Source organism: Zonotrichia albicollis, chromosome 4 (assembly GCF_047830755.1).
Source record: "Zonotrichia albicollis isolate bZonAlb1 chromosome 4, bZonAlb1.hap1, whole genome shotgun sequence".
NCBI lineage: Eukaryota > Metazoa > Chordata > Aves > Passeriformes > Passerellidae > Zonotrichia > Zonotrichia albicollis.
The window spans coordinates 11,132,567-11,159,702 of record NC_133822.1 but is presented as its reverse complement, the minus strand read 5'-3'; the positions used below and the strand labels follow the sequence as shown (position 1 = coordinate 11,159,702).

The following is a 27,136-nucleotide window of genomic DNA, read 5'->3' as shown; positions in this document are numbered from 1 at the left end:
TTTGTTTTCTTTTTTTAAATTCTGGGTGACTAAGATTAAACATGTTACTCAGACAGCCACATGAGGGGATTTCCCATTAGCAGTATTTCTATCTTCACATGTTCACTCCAAGTCCCCAACCAAAGGGCAATAATGCAAAGATATCCTTTTTTTTTTTTTTTTTTCCATAAAACCCTCATTTTTTTGATACTTCAAAATACATAACTTTATAAATATGGGCCAGCTCATGCATTCATAGAATCTTAAAAGGATGAATTATCATCCAGAGCCTTATGTGTAAAGCCACAGACAGTCCTCTCAGCTCTGGTTCTCACAGCAACACCAGCATGAGGGAATCAGCAGGGGCCTTGAGTCATTCCACAGTTGAAGTAACCAGCTAGACACTGTTTCACACTTTAATCCCAGTGACCCAGAAGAAAATCCTGCACAAATTTTAGGTCGATGGTGAGAATCACACTGACTCAAAAGAAGGTAGAGATTTTGCTGGAGAATACATGATCTTTCATGACAATACAACCTATGTATTTGTGGAAAAAGACACAGTTGGAAAAGAAAAAAGAAGCAGACTGCTAAATTATATCATGAGGAAAATACCTGTTTATGCTTATATTCATGCAATGTCTCTTCTGCAGTGTCAATCCACAGAAGGAAAATGTGCTCTGATTTGTAGCAAAATAATTTAAAAAGTGGATTCTAAACATGATCCATGCAATCCTGCAAGTGTTATTAAGAAAGCTGAGTGGCATTTTGAAGCTGCTCATGCTCAGTTTCATGCTCAGTTTTCTTCAATGTACCATGGCACAGTACAAGAATGGAAGAAAGACCCAACTGGATTTCAGTGTTTTGCCTTTTTTTTCAGTAAAAGCATATGAGAAAGTGAAGAAATCAATTATAGCCAAGCCTAAGAATCACAGTACTAAAGGACTCATTGTCACCTAAAACCTTTACACATACAATTCATTCGTCTATGAGCACAGAGAGATCTTTCCAGGCTGTTCCAGTGTCTACAACAAGGCTTTAAATCCACACAATTTTTATTTCAAATCTATTAAAAAAAAAGTCTCTTCACATCTGGAATTCCTAAATTTCATTTTCAAATTATCATAGAAATTATGAAAAACATTTGAGAAGGATCCTTTTTGAGGCAATATGGATTAAGCTGTTGCATGAACACTGAACACTGGACCTATTCTTTGTCTCCTTGTAAAGCATGATGGAAGGCAACACTTTATCAACCTCTAAATATCAGCTTCTTTTCCCTGCCTCTTTCTATAAACTTCTTTATCTTACATAAATATTAAATTTAAATTAGTCTAACTTTTATTTGTTTACATACAATGATTCAGTAAATAACTCTTTAATCAGAGCTGCGCATTCAAATGGACAGTTGAAATCTCTGTTTCTAAAGAATGACTAATTTAATATTAGTGGGTTTTTGCCTTCCCAAAAGCTGCAGGCACACTGCAACAGTTCATTTTAGAGCTAGAGTCTCAATTTTGGTCTTTCATTACTTGTTCTTTCCCATTCAACGGAGGTCTTTGTTTAATTTTCTCAAAGTTTTTCAAGTTCCACTCACCCCTGACTACTCTCAGTGACTACTGGAGGCAAAGGCTGAATCCACAGTAAAGGCATCTGGGCTGGCTGGACATCAGGTGGCATCAATGAAACACTGTCCTTAACACAGTAATTCAGGTAGGCATCAATGAAACACTGTCCTTAACACAGTAATTCCAAAAAGCTCTGCAGTTCTCAAATGACTGATATATGTATTTTCCTTTATGGGTCTCAGCACCTCTGTAAAGCTCATCCATAGAGGAGCTGCTACCCATTTGGGCTTTAAAAAAATCAGTATTGGTTCCCTACTCCTGTCTTCCCTGTAGTCAATGTTCTCATTTATGCCAAAATACCCGTCATTTTCCTTTTTCATGTTTGTAGGCATTCCTTCCATTTCTTCATTTCGTCCTACACTTCTTCATTGCTGTTAGTTGTCCTTTTATCCTCTCTTCTAACTAAAAATTGTCTCAAGCCAAAACCACAGACACATATGTGAGCAACTTCAAACCAGTCCTGGGGTCCCCAAAGTCTTAATCCAAATCCAGTTTTTGCAGCTTGAGCCATCTCTAATTCCTAATTGCTCCTGTCATCTCTTTCTCACAGCCCTGGCTGTAAGCCACAATGTTTTATGCTGCATTCTGTGCTTGGAAGTAAAATTACAATGCCCTCTCTCTCTTCAGTCTTAAAACCATATTTATTTTCTAAACGCTTCCTTCCACCAACTTTTTTGCTGAAAATTTTGTATATGAGCTGTTGTCAGCATTTTGGCTATAAAGCACACTAGCACTCACGGCATGTAGCAAAAAGCCACAAGCAGCATGCTGCCTTGTGGTCACTCCCCAAAGAGAGGACACCTACATTTTTGTATATGGTCCAAAGACTTGGATTTGCAAAGCATTTTTCCTAATTAGTATTTCTTGTAAATTAAATAAACAGTCCTCAGCATAGGAATTAAAAACCTGTGTGAGAATCCAAACCACAAAGCTATAAAGACCTATAACTCATGATGTTCTCTTTTTAGTGTTCTGAGATTGCAAACAGCCCCAGCATTTGAAACACAGAGCAGCCACCGAAACCCAGAATAGCCAAGTGTTTTGGGCTCCCTGCTAGGAGGTGGGAAAACAGTTTTTTTATGTGCCTCAAGAAAGACAGAAAACTGAAATAATTTCTTTTAGTATTCTGGCCATCAAGATGGTGATTTAACAGTAGCATCAGCAATAAATTCCCTCAGTGGGTTATAAAGGAAAGCGTTGAGCACCACTGAATCTTACATAGAGGGCAATGTCATATGCCTGTGAGAAAAACCCTTTGAAAATATCTGCTGGATTAAGCTTTCATGACCCCTACTTTTAAACTTTTTTTTCATAGAGATTGCCTTATTAATTTCAAAAGAGATACAGTATTCTGCAGGGGAAATACAGTTTTACATGCGAAATTTCCACTGATTTTAATATAGTTTCTAACTGAAGGAAAGAATTTCCAGTTCCTTCAGTGAACTTTTGCCTAGAAATGAGACAAAAGGCTTTCATCACAATATGAAAATCATTACACTGTGTTTTGGAGTTGTTTTTAATTTCATGTTGATCTTTACCTTTTCTTCAGGGCTCTGCTATGACTCGGTAGACAAAGGTGAAAATCCAGTGGTTTTCAGGAGATCTCCCACCTAACTATGTTATAAGGCTGAGGCCAGACTGTAGATACTGGAAGTTGCATGAGGCGTAAGCTTACGTGACCAACAAAGCCAGATGTGAATCCTCAGAACACTGACACATCAGCTCAGGAAATGCCAAAGGATAAAGGTTTATAAAAGTTGCATTTGTGAAACAGTCAGCTGTAACTTAGGAATATTTTTTTCATAATAGTAACAGGGGAAAAGAACAGTTCTAGTATGCTACACATGATTCATACGTTATCTAATAATTGGAGGAGTGTAGGAAGCACAGTTTAGTTTAAAAAAACAAACCACAAACCAAAACAAAACCCAAACCAACACAGGCCAAAAATCCAAAGCAGCAGCTCCTTACTTAATGGAGCAACTAAAAAATTGAAAGATGATTCAGTTGCGCAGATAAGCAATGTGTTCACAAAGGAGATAGTCTGAGCTTTCTCCTTTATCAAAGATTATCAGTAAGCCTAGATACAAAGATATTAATTTCACAGGTAAGATGTCCAAACGGATGTGACTTAATGGATGCCTGACCCAAAACAAGCAGCAATCCTGCCAAGTTTCTTCTGTCTCTGGAGAACCCGAGTAGACATTGCCCAAAGTATCAAAATAACTTTGCCTTTTTTACAGTGAAATATTTTTGATAATTTAACTACCTTATACTGGAATTACAATGACATGAGATAGAGCAAGTTAAATTACATCAGGTGGTATAGAATATTCTTACTCAATCCTTGGATTTCAAAAATGGACAACTTTATTAGATCAGACTGAATCTCCAAGACACTGGAACTGGCCTAAGCTGCAAAGAGCCAAGGAGAGAAAATTCTGAATTATTGGTGATTCAGGCTGAAAACATGGTCTATTTTTTTAATAAGAATTCTAAGTGAAGGTGGAGAATCCCTCTTTAGGCAGCAATGGCACACAGATAGTTTCATGTCAGGGCTATTACCTCTTCCCTGCCACCCATCCCAATATTTAAAGCAAGTCTCAGTAAAGCAGGTTCTGCCATCTGCCTTAGCCCCAGTATTACCATAAAAGTACAGAAAAATTGGTTTGCTCAAGTTTTTAAGGAAGACCAAGAGTTCTACCTTCCTTATCCCTATACTTCTCATTTAAGACATCTAATTATCAGTAAAATAGAGCTTTCAGAGCTGTCACCAAAGTTAAGATGATCTGAACCTTGTAGATATAACATGCTGTAGTAATCTATAAAATGCTAAACAAGAGCATCTCACAGTGAGCATCAACAACTGTATGCCTCAATGTCACTTTGATTCAATTCCTTGTCTCTAAAGTGTGGTTAACAAATGCCACCATCTTGTAACTGATAAATGAAAAGAAATTCATTGCCTGTGGACTGCTTTGATATAAAGTGCTGAATATCACAGAGAGACCCATGTGGAAATTAATAATTCTATCTTCAGCACAAGACTGAATAATGTGCAGGACCCAAGGCCTAGAACTGCAAAGCAGTAAAAAGTTGTTAGCAGAGGACACTGAGGAGGGATTGTGTGTGCGCCCCAAATGATATTTGATACTCTCAAATGATAACACAAATGTCCAGCATGGCCAAACTGATACTGTACATGAGATCCTCATGATTTTGATGCCTCATTTCTTTAGTTCTTGATTTTCGTACATTTTAATGCAATTTACAGTACACAAGACAAACACATATTCCAGTGGTAAGTAACACTCATCTCTTCTTTCCTGTCCAGATTGAATATAAAGTGTTTATAGGAGACCCTCTTTGAAAGCTGTGTTTTAAAAGCCAATGAAGGGCAAATGAATGAACTAGCGGTGGTCCTATGCTGCTTGAAATATCTATGTCCAGATTTTGGAAAGGAAAAGGAAGTAATAAATTTTGCTTGAACTCACCACACGTTTTAATTGCACAGAACTCCCAGGGGGTGTTAGGGTCAAGAGTGTAGCACCACGGTCTCAGCTTGCCATCAGGATTGCGGCAGTAATTATCATCAAAGCCCTTGTCAGGATATCTGCAAACCACAACGAGAAACGCGTCAGGGAAGTCTTCCTGGCAACACTGCACTGCCTTCTGCAAGGTACTTAAAGGACAGACTCAGCAGAGGCAAACAAGAGCTGGTTCCTATTAACCTCGGGTCTGATCCTGTAGGATGGATGCAAATATACTTCTAACGCTGTTAAAAAGTTAATAACATATAAACACTTTCCAAATCTGCAGCAGAGTCAGACCTCCACTGAGGGGACTCCCTGCTGGGCTAATGCACAGGGTACCGGATAGGCAAACTCCACTAATTGCTAAACTCTTGCTCTTGTGTCTGTCAACCCATGACCAGACACTTAAGCCACTCGTTTCTTTTTAAAACAGACCAATTAAATGTGGATTATCTAAATACTGCCTGCCATGCTGGACTCATTAAGAAAACAGGTTATTCAGTGCAACAGCCCTGGGTTCAAACTAGAAGATATTTTGAGCAGCTTTGCTATTAATGATAACTCCATTTTTGTAACAGAGCTTATTTTTGGTCATGCCCTCATTTCAAGCATTGGGAAAAAGAAGGAGAAAAATAAGTAAACAAATTCAGTCTCACTTTATCTCATTAAGACTTGATAATATTGTGCTATATTTAAATGCTTCCACATTCCTACAGCATCACTGACTATCAGACAGATATCCAAGATATGTAGGGGGTTTTTGTATCAATACATGATACTAACATCTGTAAACTTGAAGGGGATAAATGCATCAGGTTGGGTTTTTTTTTCTCTAGAGAATACAAATTGTTGTGGCCTTCCAGTTTTATTGAAATTTGTTTGCAAAAGAAACAAAAAGTAGATTTGCCTCTGAGGAAAACCTGAAAAGTATGTAAGAGAGCAATAAAGTTAACTACTTGGGAACCTGAATCCATTTACAACTGCAAGCAGATGTGCTTCACACAAGCAGATGAAAATATGATTTACAAGTGCATGTTTTTGCTAGGATGCTTTTTCTGTCAAATGATCATGTTAATTTTGACTCATTTGCAACTTGATCTCCCATTTCTTAGGAAAAGTCAGGTTTCTTCAGCTATACAAGGAACAAGGACAAGATTTAAGTTGAATTCAAAAAGACATAAAGAAAACAAAAATGACAACAAAACTACCAAGGAGAAACCTCACCAAACTGCTAATTCAATGGTAGTCAAGAAGATGGTAATTTCAGAGCTAGCAGCAGTACCCTGTTTTCTGCTAGGTGTAAAACAAACTGTAAAGAACAAGTTGTGTCCAAGGATTTCCCAAAAAAATAGTTAATGGGCTAATAATACAGAGGAAAATTATACGGGTTTGGCCTCCCAGTAGATGCAGTGATGAGCCTTGATGCTGGTGGAACATGTTCCATGTCAAACAATGTGGAAAGTGCATGTTACCACCCAAGAACCAAGTGAATCCAGGAATGGCAAAGTATCTACAGTCACAGCTCACAAAACGCATTTCAAACAGCTTTTGATGCAAAGAATCCATGTCCTGGGATACAAACATCTGTCTTTGCACTGAATGTTCCATCCTTCCTAATATTATATTTAGCCTGTTCCCACAGTATATCAAATATGGGTTATTTATTAATTAAAACTTCAGTAGAAATGTTCTTCCAGGATCCAGCTTTGAGTGTCTTCATGGGATGGTGTGGTGTCTGTGAGCCATATCTTTGCACTGACTAGATCTACTTGTCCATTTCTAGAGCAAAACTAGACTTCCCAGTCAATGGTTCTTCCTCCCCAATATTAAGGGAGGCTTCTATCTTCCTTCATACCCAGCAAGCAACAATTGCTATAAAAAAGGTCAACTAATGCCTTTAAGAAACAATTACTAGCAATAAGATAAATAAGAGGGCTTCAAACTGTTCCACACAATTCAACAGTGAGGCTATGCAGGATCCCTGAGAGCTGTCTCTCTGCTGTACACACTCTTCCTTCCCCAGTATATTTGGGCACAGACCCCTTTCTTAGATCTAAGAAAGAGCCTGAGGCATGAGAGACCTTCTAGAACTCTACATATTTCTGGGTTTTTTCCCCTTAAAACAGTAATAGCTGTACTTCACTGCCAGAACTGAAATGAAGCATCAAGATACATATCTGGTGTCAAAATCAAGACTTTATCTCAGTTTATAGAGAAAAGGGAGGAGAGTATTAGCCAAAAAGATAAAATTTATTCTTTTTAAAGACACAGATGCTGACCCTTCCAGCTCTCCTCAGAATAAAATCAAACTTAGTATCTAAAGCTCTTCACCAATATTTCTTGTCCCCTTTTGTTGTTGTTTACTTGGTTGTTTTTTTGTTTGTTTTTCTTTTTGTTTGTTTTTTGGCTTTGTTTTGTTTTATTTTTAAAGACATGTAGGACTGGAAACTTAATTTTTTATGAAATAAATTTTCATACAAGAGAGAGAAATTAGTATAAATTATTAGTACCAGGGTACTAAATAAGCAATGTCTGCAGTTATTCACCTCCTATGATACACTTCAACCCTACTTTCCTCCATGCAGTAGATATTTTCACAGGATGTTTGAGTTTGAGCAGAAAAGGACACAAAATTTTTCCCCTTATGATGCTCTATGCCTAAGACATTATCCTCAGTGGTCTTCCTTCCATCCTGAGGCACAACTGCCTGTGAGGAGAATACAAGAGAAGTGGAGTTTCAGAATATAATTCTGCATCCACTAAAAGCTGGAAATGGGCCATACAGGAACTGTTTGGGAGAATTCCTTCTGCTTGCTTCAATCACATCTCAGCAGACAGTAAACATCTTCAGTAACAGACCTCTGAGGGGAGTGAATGTGGAACAATTCATGGAGGTGACAGAAAAGAGAGTTGCATTTACCCTGAGGAAAAGCACTGTCCAACAGCATGCAGACCTGTGCATTTGGAAACATTACCATCTTTACCAATTTTCTTCATCATTGCAACTGATGAATCCATAAATGAAAATAGGTTTAAATCTGTCCAGATAATCCTTCCTGGTTTACAGGTTATTTACATTACACCTGGATGATATACTCTAAGTGTCTCTAGAGACTGGTATATTTTAATGGGTCATTTGTTCCAGACCTTTTCTCTTATTTTCAATTTATACAACTAAGAAAAAAAAACCAACCAAAACCCCAGCAAACCAAAACCTTCAGCATTTTAAAAATGTGGTATAATTAAAGTATAATTGCTGCTACTTTTAGTGACCATTCATAGAGCTAATTAACATCAGTGTATCAGAAATATACTGGACTACATTACTCTTCTGAAAGCCCACTGAAGTCAGTTCAATCTGGACGGGTTGCTTTTTGATTAAAAAAAAACAAAAGCACTTTATTACTGTCTGAAAACTTTCAAAAAGATGTGTTCAGAAGGAATTATTTCAAAGAGGAAGACGATTGTTCGTAAGACTGTGGTTAGTCTGAAAAGTCATTTTGCAAAACAATCAGAAATTAATGGAAAAAAAGAAATTTCCTCCTGACAGTAAAATTATTATTGTTTGTACCCATGAGTTCTATAAATGTTTCACTCCAAAGGAACAAAACTCTTTCTGTGACTTATTCTAGAATACACAGTAAGTGCATGGCAGAACTCAGAAACAGATTATCTTCAGTCCTGCTCTGCTAATACAAAATATTTATTGAGGCAGAACAATGGGATAGACTGCTATTATTCATGAAACAGATCATCCAAGCCAAGGGAAAAAAGAGATTATACCACATAAGCTCCAAAACTCCAGATCCTCAATGTTTTGTTGAATAATCAGGCTTTCTAAAACCCACCAGTACCCATATCTTTTAGAACAAAAATAATGCTTTATTTGGTGAAACACTTTAACATTTAAAAAGATACTTTCAGTGGAAGGTCTTAATGATTCTGATGTTGTTGATTCTTGGAGTCTTTGTCTGGCAGTTTAAATTTATTCAAAACAATATATAAATTGAATTAATCCAAAATCCAGAATAAAACTAAAATGAAACTGTAGTCCAGTTTGAGATGAACAGACCCCCTCCTGTGTGGCCTAACCCCTTCCCAGCCTCTCCCTCCCACAATACTTTCAGAAGTGTGTATTATAGATGACCCTTTGTAGTTGGATGAATTTGGCCCTGTAGGACAAACGCTAACAGGGATGAAATTTGTCTTGTTATTTCTGACTCAGCTTTTGGCACTGTGAATCAGTGCCTAAATTAAAAAGGAAAAAAAAAAAAAAAAAAGAAAACATGTCTAATAAAGAAATCCACGTTCATAAAATGCTAAACAGAATTATTAAATCCTTTCCCAGGGTGAATAAACAGATGTAATGGTCAAACAGTTCAGTCAAACAAATTGGATACTTAAATGTGATTATTATGGAAGGTCACCTACAGCTTTAAAGCTGTTCTATATTGCAAAAAGGAGGATATTGTTATTTGACAATATTGGAGGATATTGTTATTTGACAATATTGGAAGTTTATATTCATCAATTGTGTTAAGAGATCTAATGAAAATTTATTACTTTAAATCATTATTTACTATGTGATTAAGGTATTTAAGCTGACTGCAGCTGCATACCAATACATACAGAAATATTCAGAAATTATTTATTTACTGTCAATGAACTAGGGAGAAATTTTTGATCAATTAAAATGGTAGCAGCATTAGCACACTAGTCAGGCACAGGATGTACCCAGATGTAACTGCACAAAACAGCCTCTACTTTCCATCCTGCATCTCCATTGTGTCAGTAGCCAGCCTACACCAGGGGCCAGGAGCCCAAGCATCTAAAACTGGTGAACTCCATAAATTTCAGTTGAGCTAATGCTAGTTTTGCTCAGCTGGTTCCAGAATGTGTGTAATTTTCAAATTATGACCACATGGTCTTGCTTGGGCGTAGGAGGGGTTACCTCTCTGGACGAAATTTGTGCTTGTGCGGTCTCTGAAGATCCCAGCGCTGACACTCCTTGCCTGTCTCGGTGTGATCCATTGGCCCCCTATAACTCTCTCCATTGCAGGTCATGCATTCAACTAGGAAAGAAAAATGGGACACTAGTCATATACTACACTGATGCTTACACCATAAAAAAAAAAAAAAAAAGACCAAACCAAAAAACCAAAAACCAAAAAAAACCCCCAACCCCTCCCCCAAAAAACCCCCCACCAAATTAAAACCAAACCACCCCCCCAAAAAACCCAAAAACAAAACCACAAAAAACTACAACCGAAACCAAAAACAAAACCAAAGAAACCAACATAAAAAAACCCAATGTGTCATTGTTTTTATATAATGATATGAACCTAAAGAGGTACTAAAAAAGTATATCTTTCTGTTGGGTTGGTATGTGTGATGCCCTTTGGAATACAATTTTATCTGTTAATGATAATTCAGATGCTTAAATTTTACATCACTTTGTAGGACACTTCCAGTTTCGAAGCAGGTAGAGGGGACCTACTACAGGCATTCATGCTTCTACCATTCTTTTATTAACCTTACTTACAATTAATAAGAGAGAGAGACATATAGCTAAGGAAGAAGCATTTTTTAAAGGTGATATTACCTAATTAGCACCTAATTATTTTTCTAAATCACTCTAAGTCACAGTATAATTCCAGTACAAGTTTAAGTGCAGAATATTGGCGAAATCCCAATTTTAGTGCATTAAAGTATGTCTCTTTATATATCCAGAGCACTTCCAGCTATGTATGATACTGTATCTTTTTGAAGATAATGGTTTTTGGCAACTTAAACTAAGATACGTTTTCAGTGTGGGAAAGAGGATAGGGTGCATGGAGGGAGAGAGTGGTCAAAAGTTACCAAAGGAATCTGAAAGCATTGTTGAACAAAATTTAGAATGAAAGGTCTGAAAATATAAAAAAAAATCACCAGAATTTACTGTAGACAAACTTCTCATGTACTCCCAATTACATTAATTGTAAGGGAGGATCATTTAGAAAATACTATTTTAAGGAATTACAGATATCACAAACCATCAGCTACCAAAGTCTTCATCCTAAATTGAACTCCAGATCAAATATCCCATTTGCAGTTCACATAAGTTTATCTTTAAATGACAGATTTTAGCAAATTCTCAAGCTCTGTGTAAATTATTCTATTCCTCCTTCTCTTTCTCTCTCCCATCCAGTCTCCCTCTCTCCCTCTCTCCCTCCCTCTCCTCTTCCTTTCCTAAGGACAGCACAGCTATTGCATGTAACACATTAGCAGGAAAATTAAAGGCATCTTATCTTGAAAATTTAAATAAGTTGATTGACTGGAACTGAATTGGCTGATTAGCAAGATATAAGAGCTTAATTTAGAGGTTAACAGAACTTAAAAGTCAACAAATGCAATGGTGCACGTAAAGTGTCTTTCAAATTCTCTGACTTGAAAGTCAAATGGGGTTGGATTTGCTAAGAGTTATACTTATTTACAGTATTTATTCAAAAAGCAAAATGCATGCTTATCTTAAGCTTTCATCTTGTAATCCATCTTGTAATCCAGTATCTATATTTTCATCGAAAAGAAGACGAAAAGCTGATTTTACCATGGAATGTCACTAGATGATTTTATCACATAGTAATACTGAAATTGTAATGGATTCACTATAGACTAGACCAGATTAAAAAAAAAAAGGATCACATTTGTGTGATCAGCACAACTTCATTGTTCAAGCTCCTCCATAACCTGAAAAAAGCTGCTGAGCCTGAAACCTTCCAGCATACTGGAATGCCACAAGATCTCCTCTTCCTCTAACAACTTCTTCTTTTGCTATATGAGTTACTCTCACTGAGAAATCACCTATTCTTTCTCTAAAGGCCGTGCATAAGTGATTGCTGGGAGCTCTGAGCAGAGGCAGCTTTCAGCAGGAGCTGTGCTGGGTTACCTTCTGAGCACAGGGGGATGTCACAGACTTCGTGGCGCGTCTCTGGGCTGGTGGTGAAGCACCACGGGCCCCCCTCTTCCCCTCGGGGGTTCCGGCAGTAGTTTTCCCTCAGGTCTTTTCCCCGATAGCTCGAAGGCAAAAAGCTAGTTTTAAAATGACAATCATTACAGTATAAGAGCATGCAAAGGTTGGGGTTAATCATACTATTTTTACAAACAGTTAGAAACAATCACATCTCTGCTTCCTTCTCCCTCCACCCTGTCTAAGCAAATGCACACACCCAAATATCTGTCCGTACACAAATACACATCTTCAGTTGGGATTACTCAACCTAAATGGCCTAAATCTGGGACAATTTGTCTAGCCCATAGCGTGCTCAAGAGAGTTTTACTCCCATCCCTCAGCTGTCCAGAGACAACTATCTAGGGCAGAGCCAGGGGCAGTCACACACTCCCTGCCAGCTTGCACTGTGTTCTCCTTCAGGAGCTCTGGGTGCATAGGGGCAGATTGGGTCTGTAACCCCATGAGGGCTGTCTCTCCTGTGCATGTTGGCACATACAACTGGTCCAGCTGGGCTCAGAGCTCACCTACAATGTGAAACCCACAAGTAGAGAAACCTCTTTGCATCCCTGGTCAGGCAGCAGCAAGAACTGATCAGCAGCATGCAAGTGTGACCAAGTCTGTGCTACACCTCACTGAAAGGCTTTCACTGCCTGAAACCAGGGACTGCTTTGTATTTCAGCACAAGAGATTTCCCCAGATGCCAGTTTAGCTGTTCTTAGCTAAAAAATGTTCATGTTCATTTAGCATGCTCCTTCATGCTCTGCCACACTGTTGTCACCTTAGGGTCTGCTACTTACAGACCCACTCATAATTGCATTGTGTGTGTTCACACATTTAACAAAACTGCAGCTGACTTAACATGTCCAGGATCAAGGTGTTTTCTTCTCAGGTATCTGTGAAAGTATGTGCTTACATCAAGAGAAACCATGCCATATACAGTGACACACACACACTTCACATAATATAGTAATGCACCTTTTATTCTAGAAGTATCTAATATTTTATTTGGAGTGCTTTGGAAGAGAGAATTAAGAGGAAAATTTTGGCATGACATTTTATTCAAGTTTTATTCCCATTAATGAAATACTTGAACTAACTGATGTGAAAAATACCACTTTTAATTACATTGAGGTTCTAGTCAATGCAGTATGGAAACATCATATAAAGATGCTATTTTATTTTTGGTGCTTGAAGAGACTAATTTTTATGTCATTCCTGCTGCCTATAAAAGTGGTGCTTGTTTTTTTTTCCTCTGTAGTCTTACAATGAAAGTATCTTAAACATTTTTAATTAAAGACTTTCAGGTGAACATTTTTGATGAGACATTCACACCTGCATATGGGTTATAGTGGTATGTCAGTACCTATGAGAATATTCTATTTAACTTTTCTGCTCAGTAGAAAATATAGGGGGAAAGCATCTCAAATTACATCAGATATACTGTAAGAACATTAAAAAAAAAGTCTAAATGATTAGCATTAGTGATGCAAAATGGGTCAGATATATAAATGGCTTCAACAGGTACTGAAGCAAAGATCTTGAGAGAGGAAAAGATGAGTTGCAGTAAGGATCTACCCAGAAATGGAAGAAAGGGCCACTCCTAAAACTGATGATTTAGTTCATCTCCATTAGGTAAGGAAAGAAAGAAAAAAAGCCAAAAACTGAAGCCAGTAGGAGTAATGGTAAAAACAGATTCAATCACACAAAAGCCATGGAAACTAGCCAAGAGTCTACAAAGCATTGGTCTGCTCTTTGACCATTTCTCTTTTAGACCTTTATACATTGGACTTTTTAATTTAAAACTCTCCAAGAGTCTTAAAATTTGTACTAGGATGGAGATGATAATAATAGAAAGCAGATTTTTTGCTGGGAATCTCTGTGTTGTGATGGAATACAAATAAATAAAAATATGACTTGCTAGATTGAAGCAAAAGTTTAAAGTTTCAAGATGTTTCAATTCTTCCTAGAAATAGAATTCAAAATCATTAAATACATTTCTCCTTTAAATATGAAAAAGGAATTTATTTTCAAATGGCACTTTGTGATAATCAGCTGTTGAGAAAAACCAACCTATTTTGTACTAATAAGTTCCAAACACACCACTACTGTCTGCTTCTTTCCACCTCCCTCATGTCTCTGATGATGAAATCATATTTTCTGATGTTGAAAAACAAAATTAGCATGCAGCCACCTCATTTATCCGGTGACCTTTTAAAAATTAAACCCATTGCACAAGGCAGGAGAACAGTCACACTCATAAAATCCATCACAGAAGAGTGGCTGTCCAAATGCAATGGATAAAACTGTGTATGTGATAAAACTGTGCATGCTGGGTATTAAAATGCAATTTAGTGATAATATGTGTGCTATCCAGACACTTTCCTTTCTCTTATTATATAAAGTCACATGTACATTATGTAGAATAAATGCTCATTTTTGCTTAGGTTATTATGATTAAGAATTCTGTCACTTCTGAAAGATGAAGATATCTAATTCAAGGTGCTGAGTCTCAAGAAGTCATTGCTGTGGGATCTGGTGGTGTTTATGGTGTGCTCCCAGTTAAGAACAGGTCTGGTCCCAAACTGAAGAGCAGACACTGCTCTCTATACTGTAAGAGCCAAGTCCAGTAAGTCTAAGCCTGAGGCTCAGCTTTGTAACACATCATAAGAGGACAGAATTCAACTATCCTTTGCCTTTTAATGTTGTTCCAAGATATCCTCTTGCACACTGGATTGATTTGGTCAGGACAGGACTGAGCAGTGCAGAACCCAGTTCCTCAGCCATCTCCAGTGTGGCTCCTCCTAAACAAACTGCTGACCCTGGGAGTCTGGAGCAAAAGGCAGCAATGTGGATAGCAAACTCATGGGTGAAAGGACATTTTGGTTTTGTCTCTTAAAGTTTTATTATCTACATGGTTAAAGCCAGTACAAAAGAGTTTAAAGAGGAGTGGTTAAAGAGTACACCAGTACTTTGTAGTCCTTTAACTGGTTTCCGGGAACATTTGTTGGGGATGAATCTGTTTTTACCATTACTCTTACTGGCTTCAGCTTTTGGCTTTCTTCTCTTTTTCCTTAGCCAATAGAGTTCAACTAGATTTACTCAAGGTGTAAGTTTGGCCTCAGTTTCTCACTGTACCAGATCCTACTCTGAAAAGGTAAGTCCTGTACATGCTCCCTCAGTGTTTAGCTTGTATAATCTGAAGGGAGGGATTTGAAAAGCCTCTTCAGTCCTTTCCATGGATTTGTTGCCTGGCCTAAGTACGCCACAGAGCAACATATTTCATAAATAACAGAGAATTGACAGTAACTATGCAAAATATACTAACAATACACTAAGCAAATAGGTGATCTATTATCCCCTGCTTCCTAATAAAGTGGTTTTCAAAATTGCTTATTCCTTGGGAGTTGATTAGAAAACAGTGATGAACTTCCAGACCCTGGGCTGAAATAATGCAGATGTTTTGTTTCTGCCAGTAGCTAAAAGATCAAAAGGATATAAACAGCTAAAAAAAGACAACAAAAACCAAAAAAAAAAAAACAAAACAGGAAAGAAAGAGATACAGACACACAGACTGGCATTAAGAGAGAACTTTTTGGAGAAAGTCCAATATAGGGATTTTCTGGGATCTGGAGAATGGCATCTCTTGGAGAAAGGCAAGAATATACCTAAGAGATTTTGTTTTCTAACGTCAGTTTTCCCATAAATTCTTATGCTTTATGGAAGCTGTCTGGGCACTATTCCCATTGTCTCTGCTCCTGAACTCTTACCTGTGCTCATGGGGGATCATTGAATTCCAGGCCTGACACTGGATACCACTTTTGGTAACAGATATTGTTCCTTTATAGTCTGCTCCTTTTCCAATGATACAATTTCTGACATAATCTATTGAAATAAAAGAGAAGAAAATGAGGGATTGGGTTTATGTATGAAAAATTAAAGCTCATCTTCTGCTTTCACATAAAATAATATAATTATTACCATTTACCTTCTAAATCTTAAAAATACTGTTTATTTCTTGACATAGATGCCTATCTTTTTTTTTTTTTTTTTTTTCTCCCAAATATTGATCACTATCTGACCCCAAAAACATTCTGGAAAAGTTTCCAATGTATCTGATTGAAAAATCTCCATGTCTGAGGACTTATGAATCCCACTCATTAGTACAGAAGAGCAATATTAAGTAATAAATGGTAACTCACACAAGCTCATACTGAGCTGCTCAGTAGCAAACTGAAGTAGAAAACTGAAACTAGTATGTATGACAGTAGGCAAATATGTAGATTTGAAAACTGGTACCAACAGCAAGTATATAGACAAGTTTGCATGACAGCAAACTCAGGATATGTGTAAATAAAACTGTAGGATGCAGCTTTCAAAATGCATGAAAGCATCCATGCCTAGGATGGATCCTACAGCCAAAAAATCACTGACTGACCTCGGGGGTTTTTTTTCCCCTCCCTAGCTGGGAAAACAAAATCAGTAAATAAATCAGTTACCCTTCTTTTCATACAGATCAAACGCATGGTCTTGCTTCTTTCTCACACCATTTGTCAAGCTGTTGAAGGATAACCAATGGCACCGTTTTGTAACTCGGTCATAAGCAAAGGCCCTGCAAAGAAAATCTGGATGAGAAAAAAATCTCTGTGTGGTTTATAATAATGACACATGGCCTGCCAAGGAGCATGCAATGACATCAGATTTATTTTTACTGGGAAAGTCAGAGAAACAGTCCAAATTACTATTTAAACCCACAACTGTGCTGACAAGAGCAAAGAAACAAAGAAATTAAATTGATGTGGTCATTACATTAAATACCAGTTTGGTTGTTCACACTAATCTAAGAGTTCCCTTGTCATTAAAGATCTTTATTTTAAAACTTAGATAAATGTGACTGAGACAGCATTTGTGTCCTCAGTTACGCTGCTCCCTGGGAAAAAAACCAAAACTGTGAAGACTCAAACATCATCTTTGCTGTCCTTACAATATGCCTCTGAAATAGTTAAAGTATCTCACACTGATGGATTGAGGAAAATTCAACACAAGGAATCTGTTTCTAGCCTAGAACAACACAGCTGTTTAAAAACAAGATTATTTTTATTTGTATTTTTATTTAACAAATAAACTGTGATAGAGTACTTAGAATTTTTCTTGCTCACTTTTGTTTTCTTTTTTTTTTGTTTTCTCTTTATCAAACTGCTTTCTAGGAGTGAATACAATGTGTGCCGAATTGACTAGATATGGGGGAGGGCAAGAAAGACAAACAAAACCACAGAGTAAAATCACTTTATTTCAATACTTGAAATTAAAATGCTGACCGTTTTCTCCTAAAACAGTTTTGAAAGGATAGTCTTTAACTAGAGGTAAAATATTTCAAAGGATTGTAAAACCACAATTAACCGCCTTGGAGGGGGCAACTTTTTTTCCTTAATTTTTCATTTGAACAAAAAAAAAAAAAAAACTGACATTATTTCCTCTAGTCTACCATAAAATCTACTTTTTTGTCACTCATCCCATAACTTCTGAGGTATTTTATTCTGATCTGAGAAGGCATTTTAACACTACTTGATAATATCCAAGAGTCACACAGATTTCTTACACTTCATCCATACTTTGTCTATGCCATATTCTTCAGCACTGCATCCTTCAACAAAAAGTTCCTTGATCTTCATTTAATTCACCATACAAGCTTTCTGTGTGAGATCTTGCTGGCTTCAGTTAAAAATGCTACAAGATCCTATCCAATCTCCCCAATCTTCTCTCTTTAAAACATCTTCTTCATTATCGTTTCCATCACCAAACAGATTTTTCATCCAACTGCTCTCTCTACTCTGTTGACTCCAAATGTTTCCAACCTGCTAACCTTCATCCCTCTGCCCTTGTGCAGCCTTCTGTTCTCTTCTGGCTGATTCTCAAATTCGAGCATATTCAAGTGCCTCTTACTCCATCACTCACAAAAATATCCTTGACCTTTCCTGCCTTTCCAATTACATTCTCGTTTCTGCTCCTCCCTCCTAAAGTGGGAATGCAGAATGCACTGTTTACAAACTATTCTTCCAGTTTTTGCCTTTCAGTTGCCGTTTGGGTTCTTTCCAGTTTGGCTTCAACCAGTTCTGCACATAAAAGTTTGCAACAATCTTTTCTTGGACCCAAATCTGGAGGGTTTTTATACCTCCAAAGTCAACATATTTGAGCGAATTCTTGGACTTTCTTCTACTGATACTGCCGATCACAACAATTTTTTTTTTTGTTTCTCTTTGTGCTGAGGTAGTCTGTAGATTTTCTTGCAGGTGCTGAAATTCTGTTGTCTATACTGAAATCCCTTCCTGGGTAAATACAGACACTCCAAGCAGATAACAAATGATAAGACAGTGACAACTTTGCAGCTAAGGAATGGACACACCTGCAAAAGTCACCTGTATAGTACATAAAAGAGTAACTGTAGTGATTTTTTTCATCCATATGGTTTGTTTGGGGAAAAACCCCAAAGACGACTGTAGGAAAACAGACGGAGTTTCAATGCTAAGGGTCATGAAACAAAGGAATAGAACAGTTCAGCAGCAGCTTGGTAATACTGATAGGGAAGGCAGAAAAAGAGGCTCAGAGATTTATGAAGTCAGAAACACAGTATAAGTGAATCTCAGGAGTTCTTTGATGGAGGATTTTAGGAATAATGTTATGAAAAAGAAACAAGTCTAGATAAGGATCTTGTAACTCAGCTGGAAATGAACAATATCTGTGTAGGCATGACAGCAAAGGGAATAGAGTATCTGTTCTCAAAAGTTACATATATTAGCTTCAACAAAAAGTGTTAGAGTTAAAATCATCAAGGATTAATGATTAAACAATAAAATACTCAAAATTTACTTGCATGTGACACAGAAACTCATAATGAAGAAATAGAAAGCTGTCTTAATTTCTCCCCTCCTCCAGAAAATAAGGAGTACCTGAAACTTTACAAGACTGTAGTGCCTGAAATCTACTACTTTTACCACTTTATGGCAAAAAAGAAACTTAACACTGTTCCTGCTTGTGTACCTCACAGTGCACAGGCACAGATGTTGTTGCTCCCAATACTACTGTCCCAATTATGTTACAAAGCAATTCCATTTTTAATTCTTACATAAAGCTTACATACAGAAAATAAAGCATCAGTGCTATGACCCAAGTGATGGAGAACTGCTGTGTAGATGTGGAGTATAAGAATCAAGCCATGAAAATGTCAATAAACATAGGAAGTTTCAAGTCTCATATTTCAAGCATTTAAAATGTCATTTTGTGTTACTTCTTATTTTAGAATGCTCCCACAGCAGGCAGGAAGCTAATTGGTTTTCATTTAAGTTGGCAACAAATTTCACCTTGTAATAACCATGTACTGGAATGAAGTTAAAGACTGGGATCCTGGAAATAAAGGGGAAACATTAGTAAATACTGGATCCTTTAAAAGGGAACACATCCAAAATGTGTGTTTACAGTAGCATCAAAGAACAGTTCACACTGCAAAAGGATCCATATGGGGCCAAAAGGGAAACCACAAGAATGTTCTGAAATCTCTGTAAAGAAAATCCCATGCACTCTGTGCATAATGGTAGCACAGGCAAGACCTCATCACCTACATCTCTTCTGCTAAAGCAGGTTTTTAGCACCTTCCCTGCTAAAAGCCCACCAGGGAAAGCAGGAATTCAAGTAAGTCATCAGGATCTGCAATTCTTCTCCAGATTCAGTGTAATGTAATTGCATGACAGATTGCCATTCTGTTATCTGCGAGCAGGGCTTTTCCAAGCTGTACTCTCAAAGTCCCTCAGGTCTCCTTTATGTTGTTGCATTGATTCATTAAGGGAAAAATTGCCCCCTAAGATATCCATCAGACACTTTGTAAAAAAAAAGCTACAAAACATGAAAACATTTTAAAAATTCTGAGAGACTCTAAATTAATGCTATATAAAAGAGACTAGACACATATATTAACTTGCTCTTTATTTTCAGAACACAAAAGATAGCATCTGCAGCAACTACAAGTGGCTTGAGACAGTTTTCCTAAACTGATGCTAGAATATAAAATTGTTGTTTTCTTGGAGTTATTCAGAATTTGTTTTATACTGTGATACTTAATTTTGCAATACTTCTTGCTGCTGCTCATCAGAACTCAAGGATGTCTGGCTGTATTGAATACAACCTGATCCTTTTGGCAATGACATCAGTGGAAGCCCTGCCAATAGGGAAAAGTGTCGCTTGTACCAGGTGAAAAGTATTTGAGCCTGGAAAATATTTTCTATCTGAAAAAAGTTATCTCTGCTCATTATTTACACATATAAAGAGAGTACAGAATGATATGAATGATCAACTATGGAATTAAAGGCTTACAGAAGAAATTAATCACAGTTGAGAACCTTCTCTACCAAGGAAGAATATTTGTTGACATATTTCATCCAGCTTCCATTTGTACCAATTGTCAAAACTGTTTTATGTTTCAAGTTCAGGCTCACATTTAGCCCAGTACTCACGAGTACAAAAGTCATCCACTCTCTCCAAGATCTTCTGCAATACCTTTCATTGACTGCTAAAGGTCTAGACTAAGAGAGGCCAGGGGGATCATGTGATCTAATACATCAGAAAAACAACAGTGATTTCCTCCAAAAATAGTGGAGAGTGTGTACAAGGCAGACAAGTTATCAGCTGCATGATATGTTTCTAAGAGACAACAGATGCTGAAGGATAGCCATCCACAGCCCAGGTTTGATTCCATTGTATCAGATTCACAGTACTTGCCAGTGAACTTCTGCAGGGCATGTATCTGTGCTCCATGTGTGAGGGTCTCATTGATTTCAGCAGGAGTAATGTGCAAGGCAGAATACGGTCTGAAGTGGTGCTGAAACACTGCAGCTGTGATGTGTGACAATAACTATTTTATAAGAAACATGAAAATCTCAGAAATGTTCACCTAATGCTACATTGCAGCCCAAGTGATCAGCATCTTCACATGAGTACATTTTGTCAGCTATGTTATGGAAAAGATTACTGACTGGACAAGCTAAGAAGACAGACAACTCAGATAAAGCCTCAGACTGACACTCTCTGGACAGGCAGAGCAAGGTCACTGAAAACAACAATCACAGTCTTTACATTGTTCTCAGTACAAGCTACCATTGATGACAATCACAGAGAGATCTTTGATCAAAGCCTGTTATACCTGTTTCCTTAGGGAAAAAAAAAAAACCAAACAAAAGAGATACATAACTTACTTGCAAGTGAAGGAAAGGCCCTTGTTCCTGCTGCATCTCTTTGCACATTGCTCTGTGGTATTTAACAGCTTCGTTTTTACTTCCAGTGTTTTGTTTACTTTAATGAGCATCAACTCTCCTGTTTTTTTGAAGTCATGAAGAGGATTTCTCTTTTTGCCTTTGCCCTCTAAAAAAGAAACAAAGAATAAGAAGAAAAAAACCACAAAAATATTCTTAAGAAGAATGCTGAGATTAAGGATGGCATTAGATACGGATAACATTTTCTAGGAATTATCTTCAGAACCTAAAGCATAGAGAATCTCACAAAAATAGGGTATAAGCATATTTTGCAGAAGAACTGATTATTTTAGACAATGACCTCCATTTTAAAAACCAAAATAGTAGGAAATATAGCAAAACCAGTTTCAAATAAGACTTGCACAATGCTGTAAAAGGGTAAAAGGAAAAGTTCTCATCCTTAGTAAACTTTTTTTCAGAACCTGCAAAATATTCCCAATAATTATCTGAGATCTTGTAAATATTTCCATGAGAAGCTTGAGTGAAAAAGAACATCACTTGCTGAATGCAAAAAGCAGTTCCTAAAACAATACACTTATCACAAATTGTGAAAAAAATGGATTCTGGAAGTGACACAAAATAATCATCTCACTGCTCCAGTGAAGTCTCAGTGTGAGTGTTGTGTCCAGTCTAAGTGTGACTGAACTAGAGTTGTAGCTCACAGAAAAGATTATAAGGTCAGACAGAGGCCATAGCATGGAAACAGTCTGCACTGTTGCAAAGATTCCTGCAAAAATGAACACAATGATCTCGTTTCCATGTCTCTATTGAAAAGCCCAGAGGAAGAGGTATCAAATGGAGGGAGGAAGATTGGCTAAAGATGTTTGGCTAAAGTGCAAGTGGAAAGGTCTTTGATATCTGCGTGAAAATGCGAGAATTTTCCCAATTTTTATTTATATTTTTGCTTTGCATTCCATGAAAACCAGTCTACCAGTGAAGGCTATTCCATTGTCTCTGAAGACAGATGAGCACATCTGGAGAGTAACTGTCCCTATTCTGTCAGATGAGTAACATAGGGAGAATAAATTGCCCTGTGGATCTATTTCTCCTATTTCACTCAGTGATCCCAGATGATCTTTTTGGATTAGATGGCTTATCCACGTAAGGTTAGGTGAATAAATTCCTCCTTAGTTTACAGAGTAGATAATAGCATTTTCCGTAACTTCTCCCCATGTAACTGTATTCACAGCTGTCCTTTCATTTTTCTCTACAGACTCTGCAACAATAATAGAACACAAATGCCCAGGTTCAATTTATTCAATTTCACCAGAGCTTTTCCAATACACGAAACCTCAGCCTAGTGCTCTGAACAGATCCTCATGCACATGCAGAGTGCACTTAGGCCAGTGAAGTTTTACTTGGTGCACTCTGCAGAGGCCCACAATAAGTGCAAATAGCAATAGCTGAGGCTCTGGAGGAGTTACTGCCAGCCCCATGTACTGGAAACCCAAAGAGAGCCTAGGAGTGTTCCCCTTGCCGAACTTCCATCCTGATCACTGAGTTCACATTTTCACTGGATTCAGCTAAATCACACCTCTCAGTGGTGAGTTATCCCTAAAACATCTAGAAACATTACAAAGACATCTACATTAGATCTCATCAATCTTCAGCTTTTTAAAAAAGAAGAAAAACAAAGGAGCAGAATATCTCTGCTATAATATTCCTATAAAATAATCTTCCCCTCATCCTCCTTTCATTTTGAACTGATGAAAGTAAACCATGCCAATCCGCAGCATCTAACAACTCACAATTTTAATCCCAATCACAAAAAAAGTTAAGAAAAGAATTTATTTATCTTTAAATATAACTATTATTATCATATGAAGATGCTTTTGATCAAAAAATCCAATGCTAATAATTTTGGTGTTGTGTTAGAGACCCCTAACAGCTCTCTTAAGCATTTTCAGCCTTCTATATGTGCAGTGCACATGCACCTAAAATTAATTACTGCTTAGAGAAATGTTATGGTAATGTTCTCATCTTAAGGATCCTGAACCTATTACTGGAAATGGTTGTCTACATTGAAGCTGCTTTTTTTTTTTGTTTGTTTTCTTTTGTTATACCTGTGATAGAAACAAAGTGCTTCAAAAAGGATTGCATTTACCCCTTAAGTCAACCACAGGAAAACAAATCTTCCATAAAGCTTTTGTGGTGCATTTCTCAATCTATTATCTTCCAAGACATACTTGTTAGTTTTATGTTGTCTCAGCCAAGACTTTTATGTCAAGTGGTGGTAAGAATCTGTAGAGAAATATCAAAGTATTTTCTTTCAGTTCCTGATACTAACATTTCCCATCTACTGATAAGTGTCATTATCTTAATTCCCAAGATAACAGCTTCTTAAACTCACCAGCCAGCATGCAAGAATATGATTTAAACAATCAAGAAATTCTGTTCTGCCTGAAAAATATGGTGCAGAGTTCTGCTTTTTCTTTTTGTCCTTCTTTTCCTAGCAGTTGTCCAAAGAGGATTATGGGTTTGATCTTGCATTTAGCAATTCATAACAGCCTGATTTAGTTTAGCTTTCAAACAACAACATTCTATGTCTTGCCTATAATCCAAGAGGCAAAGGGCCAAGTGCATCTGTGGTGTGACTGTTAGAAACATGAGAATAATGCAAAGCACTACTTTAACAATTCTACCAACAAAATATATGAAAACAATATTCTTTTTGTGTCAAATTAGGTGCCTTTATTAATAAAAAGTTAACTCAAACAGTGTCTTAGGCATGCTCCACATTAAAGGTTAGTATGCAGTATGCATACAATGTAACTAATTTGTGATTGCCATTCATTTCAATTTTTTAAACTTTGATTAATCAGGATTTCTTCTCGTTTTGTGGGCCATGTCCTCTGATGTTTTCTGTAGTTGCATATCACATTACCAGGGAAGTCTGACATTCCACTTAAATTTGAAAATATTAGCAGCTGATTCAAACACAAAGGAATCCAGTCAAATATGAACCAACATTTTTTTCTTCAACAGAAACAACCACTAACTAAAAATATTTCTTCAGTCAACTTAAAAAAATCTTAAAAAAGGTGAGGATGGTGCCTTTTTCTGTTTCTTAACATGAAGTTGAACAGAAAAGACAGAAGCTCAGTCAGAGCCCAAGTAAATTGGAAATGACACATCTGCTCTAGTAGGATGCAGTATTGCACAAGTGCTCCATAATCTCAAAAGGGATTTCCAGAGTCTCCCTGCCGGTGTTCCCATTTTCATAAAAAAGTTCAAATATTTGTTTAAGAAAAAAAAGTACCTCACAGGAAAAGACATTTACCTTGGAGCTACAAGAACTCACCTTTCAGTTCCCTTACTAGATTTTCAAATGAGGTTTCTGAACAGTCTTCTCAGATAAGAATCATTGACTGAGACTGCTATGGGACACTTGGAGGAAAAGATTTCCAACAATACCTTTTCTTGGAGCAGTTCCAGTCCATGTCAAATAGTCTCAATAATCAGAGATAAAGAAAATTGAAATTCTACAGCATTTTTGTAAGAAAACTCACCAGCAAGTTCCAGTGCCTGTGTTTTAGAATCTGCTTCACTGTAATTTTAATTATCTTTATACAAAACAGAACCAGTAACACAGAGAACTGTGAGCAATGGAGGCCACAGTATGCAATAACAAGGAAAGACAGTTTCTTGATTAACAAGAGAAACTGGTTTGAATCAGCAAAGGTGTTTGTATTTTGATCTCTCTCTCCAGGTATTCTGTAATCACTGGGCTGACAGAAAAATGTCAGCAGTATAGCTTTTTCCCTTCTGGCCATGTGATCCACTCCAAAAAAGGGCTCTGGGTTACCAAAGCACCACATCACTCAGTTCTGTAACTATCTGATTATGTTCTGTATCTCAAACTCCAACTTACACCTTGCAGAACAAAACTGGTCTGATACTAAGCTATATGAGAGTACAGAAATTCAGTAGTTCCAGGTTTTTTAGAGTTCAAACACCTAAGCAACTTACATTTTACACCCTCAGGTCTTAGTACGATCACAAAAAATATTTGGTTTTGCATTATCTATGTAGCAGTAAAAACCCTCTACAGCAAATACAATACCATTTTTGTGGTAATCAAAATAGCACACAGGGTGTCATGGGGCCCAAAGATGAGCTTTGTTAATTACAATGAGATCAAAACATTACTTGTGTCACTTTTTTTTACAAGGAGATTACTTGAATTTATCTGCTTCATGGGTAATCCCTTTCTCCTTTCTCCAACACTCCAGCTTTTTCTAATAAAGATGTACATTTTAGGCTGCAAAGTTATGGTCTTACAGAGCACAACTGGAGCATACTGGCTGCTTCCCCTGGAAAAATCTCTACTTCTATGGACATGTTGCAGGCTCTAGAAATCTTTTATTAAATACCAGTTATGATGCACTCAGCATGTCAGCTCCAGGGTTTCCAATTTTCCCTCTAGTCTATGCAAAAGTTGGTACTTTCTTAAAGAAACATCTTGAAGTCTCCTGATTATGTAAGAAAACTTATTCCTCTTATTTCTTTTTAATTTTACATCCCACTTTGTTATACAGAACAAAACCATCCAAACTTAACAACAGGTTTTCCAAATGGGAAGATAAATACATTTAAATTAAATGTTTATGTTTTAATTGAGGTTCTTAATGAAAACTTGGTTCTTTGTGATTGAGTTTTATTTACCTTTTCTGTTTATTTAGGCTTTCAGAACTTGAGCATTTTAATATTTATTTGCTTTGTTGAGCTAAACTTTCAACTGTGTGAGGACCTTTTATAACTTCCAGTTTTTAAAGAATATAAACACTTATCTAATAGCATCACTGTTTCTTTGTTTGTCAGATGCCAGAAATAAACTAAATCTATGGGAAAATAAATGAAGATAATTAAGATACCTGAATTCCTCAGACTAGCAGATGCTGTCAGAGAACTGCAGGAATCAACTGCAGTCCATTCCAAATGGAGAAAGAAAGACAAAACAACATGACATGAGGAGAAATATTTAAAATAGGGAAATTGTCCACATGCTGTGCAGGAAGCACAGAGAAGCTGATGACTCAAAATATATCCCAGTGAAGAAAAATGGTCATATAAAGTGACACAATTATTTCAGAAATAAAAAACAGACATAGGCACTTTTTTTAGTATCAACTGGAATATTAGATCTCTGTTTAATATTTTGCATCATGTTTGTAATGAAATTAAGCCACTTGACCTTGAGCAGTTAACAGATGGACTAATTAGAGATTGACTTATTTATGTTATAATTGATAACCAGGTCAGAATGCTAAAATGAGATTTGTTATTAACTTTTGCAAATAATCATCACTGCAAGATAAAGAAAACTGGATTTTCCCAATGAGCTAAGAAAAAAATTATGAGAGAGGAATATCATGGGATTTAAAACTTGGGCACAGGGTCGGGAGAAATCAGAAATCTACCATCATATCAAAGATCTTTAATTAAAAAAAAAAATCCTCAAAACACACCTGAAATAAATGTAGGAAAGCACAGTTCAATACAGTAAACATATCAAACATTTTTTCAGGGGACAGCATAATGGACAAAAAATGCATGGTAACTTATATCCATAAGTTTCTTATATCATAGGTTTCTTTTCCCATCAATAAGAATGGGAAAAAAAAAGTGCAAAGCAAAAATCTGCAAAACAATGTATTATCACAGTGTCAGATATATCAAAGCAGAATGCTTATCCCAGTGTAAACATTGACA

General features: G+C 36.8%; 1 protein-coding gene across 2 annotated transcripts in view; it reads right to left on the bottom strand.

Annotated features, from left to right (window-relative positions):
• Positions 1 to 27,136, bottom strand: part of HGF (hepatocyte growth factor) — a 57,351-nt gene that overhangs the window by 23,698 nt on the left and 6,517 nt on the right. Inside the window, exons 2-7 of one of the 2 annotated variants that reach the window (XM_026794807.2) lie at positions 21,368 to 21,533; positions 16,625 to 16,737; positions 15,896 to 16,010; positions 12,066 to 12,208; positions 10,092 to 10,212; positions 5,102 to 5,220 (exon numbers count right to left, since the gene is read on the bottom strand). In XM_026794807.2, the coding sequence (XP_026650608.2) occupies positions 5,102 to 5,220; positions 10,092 to 10,212; positions 12,066 to 12,208; positions 15,896 to 16,010; positions 16,625 to 16,737; positions 21,368 to 21,533 (777 nt within the window). The remainder of the gene's footprint in view (positions 1 to 5,101; positions 5,221 to 10,091; positions 10,213 to 12,065; positions 12,209 to 15,895; positions 16,011 to 16,624; positions 16,738 to 21,367; positions 21,534 to 27,136) is intronic. The other variant, XM_026794809.2, reaches the window with a different exon arrangement.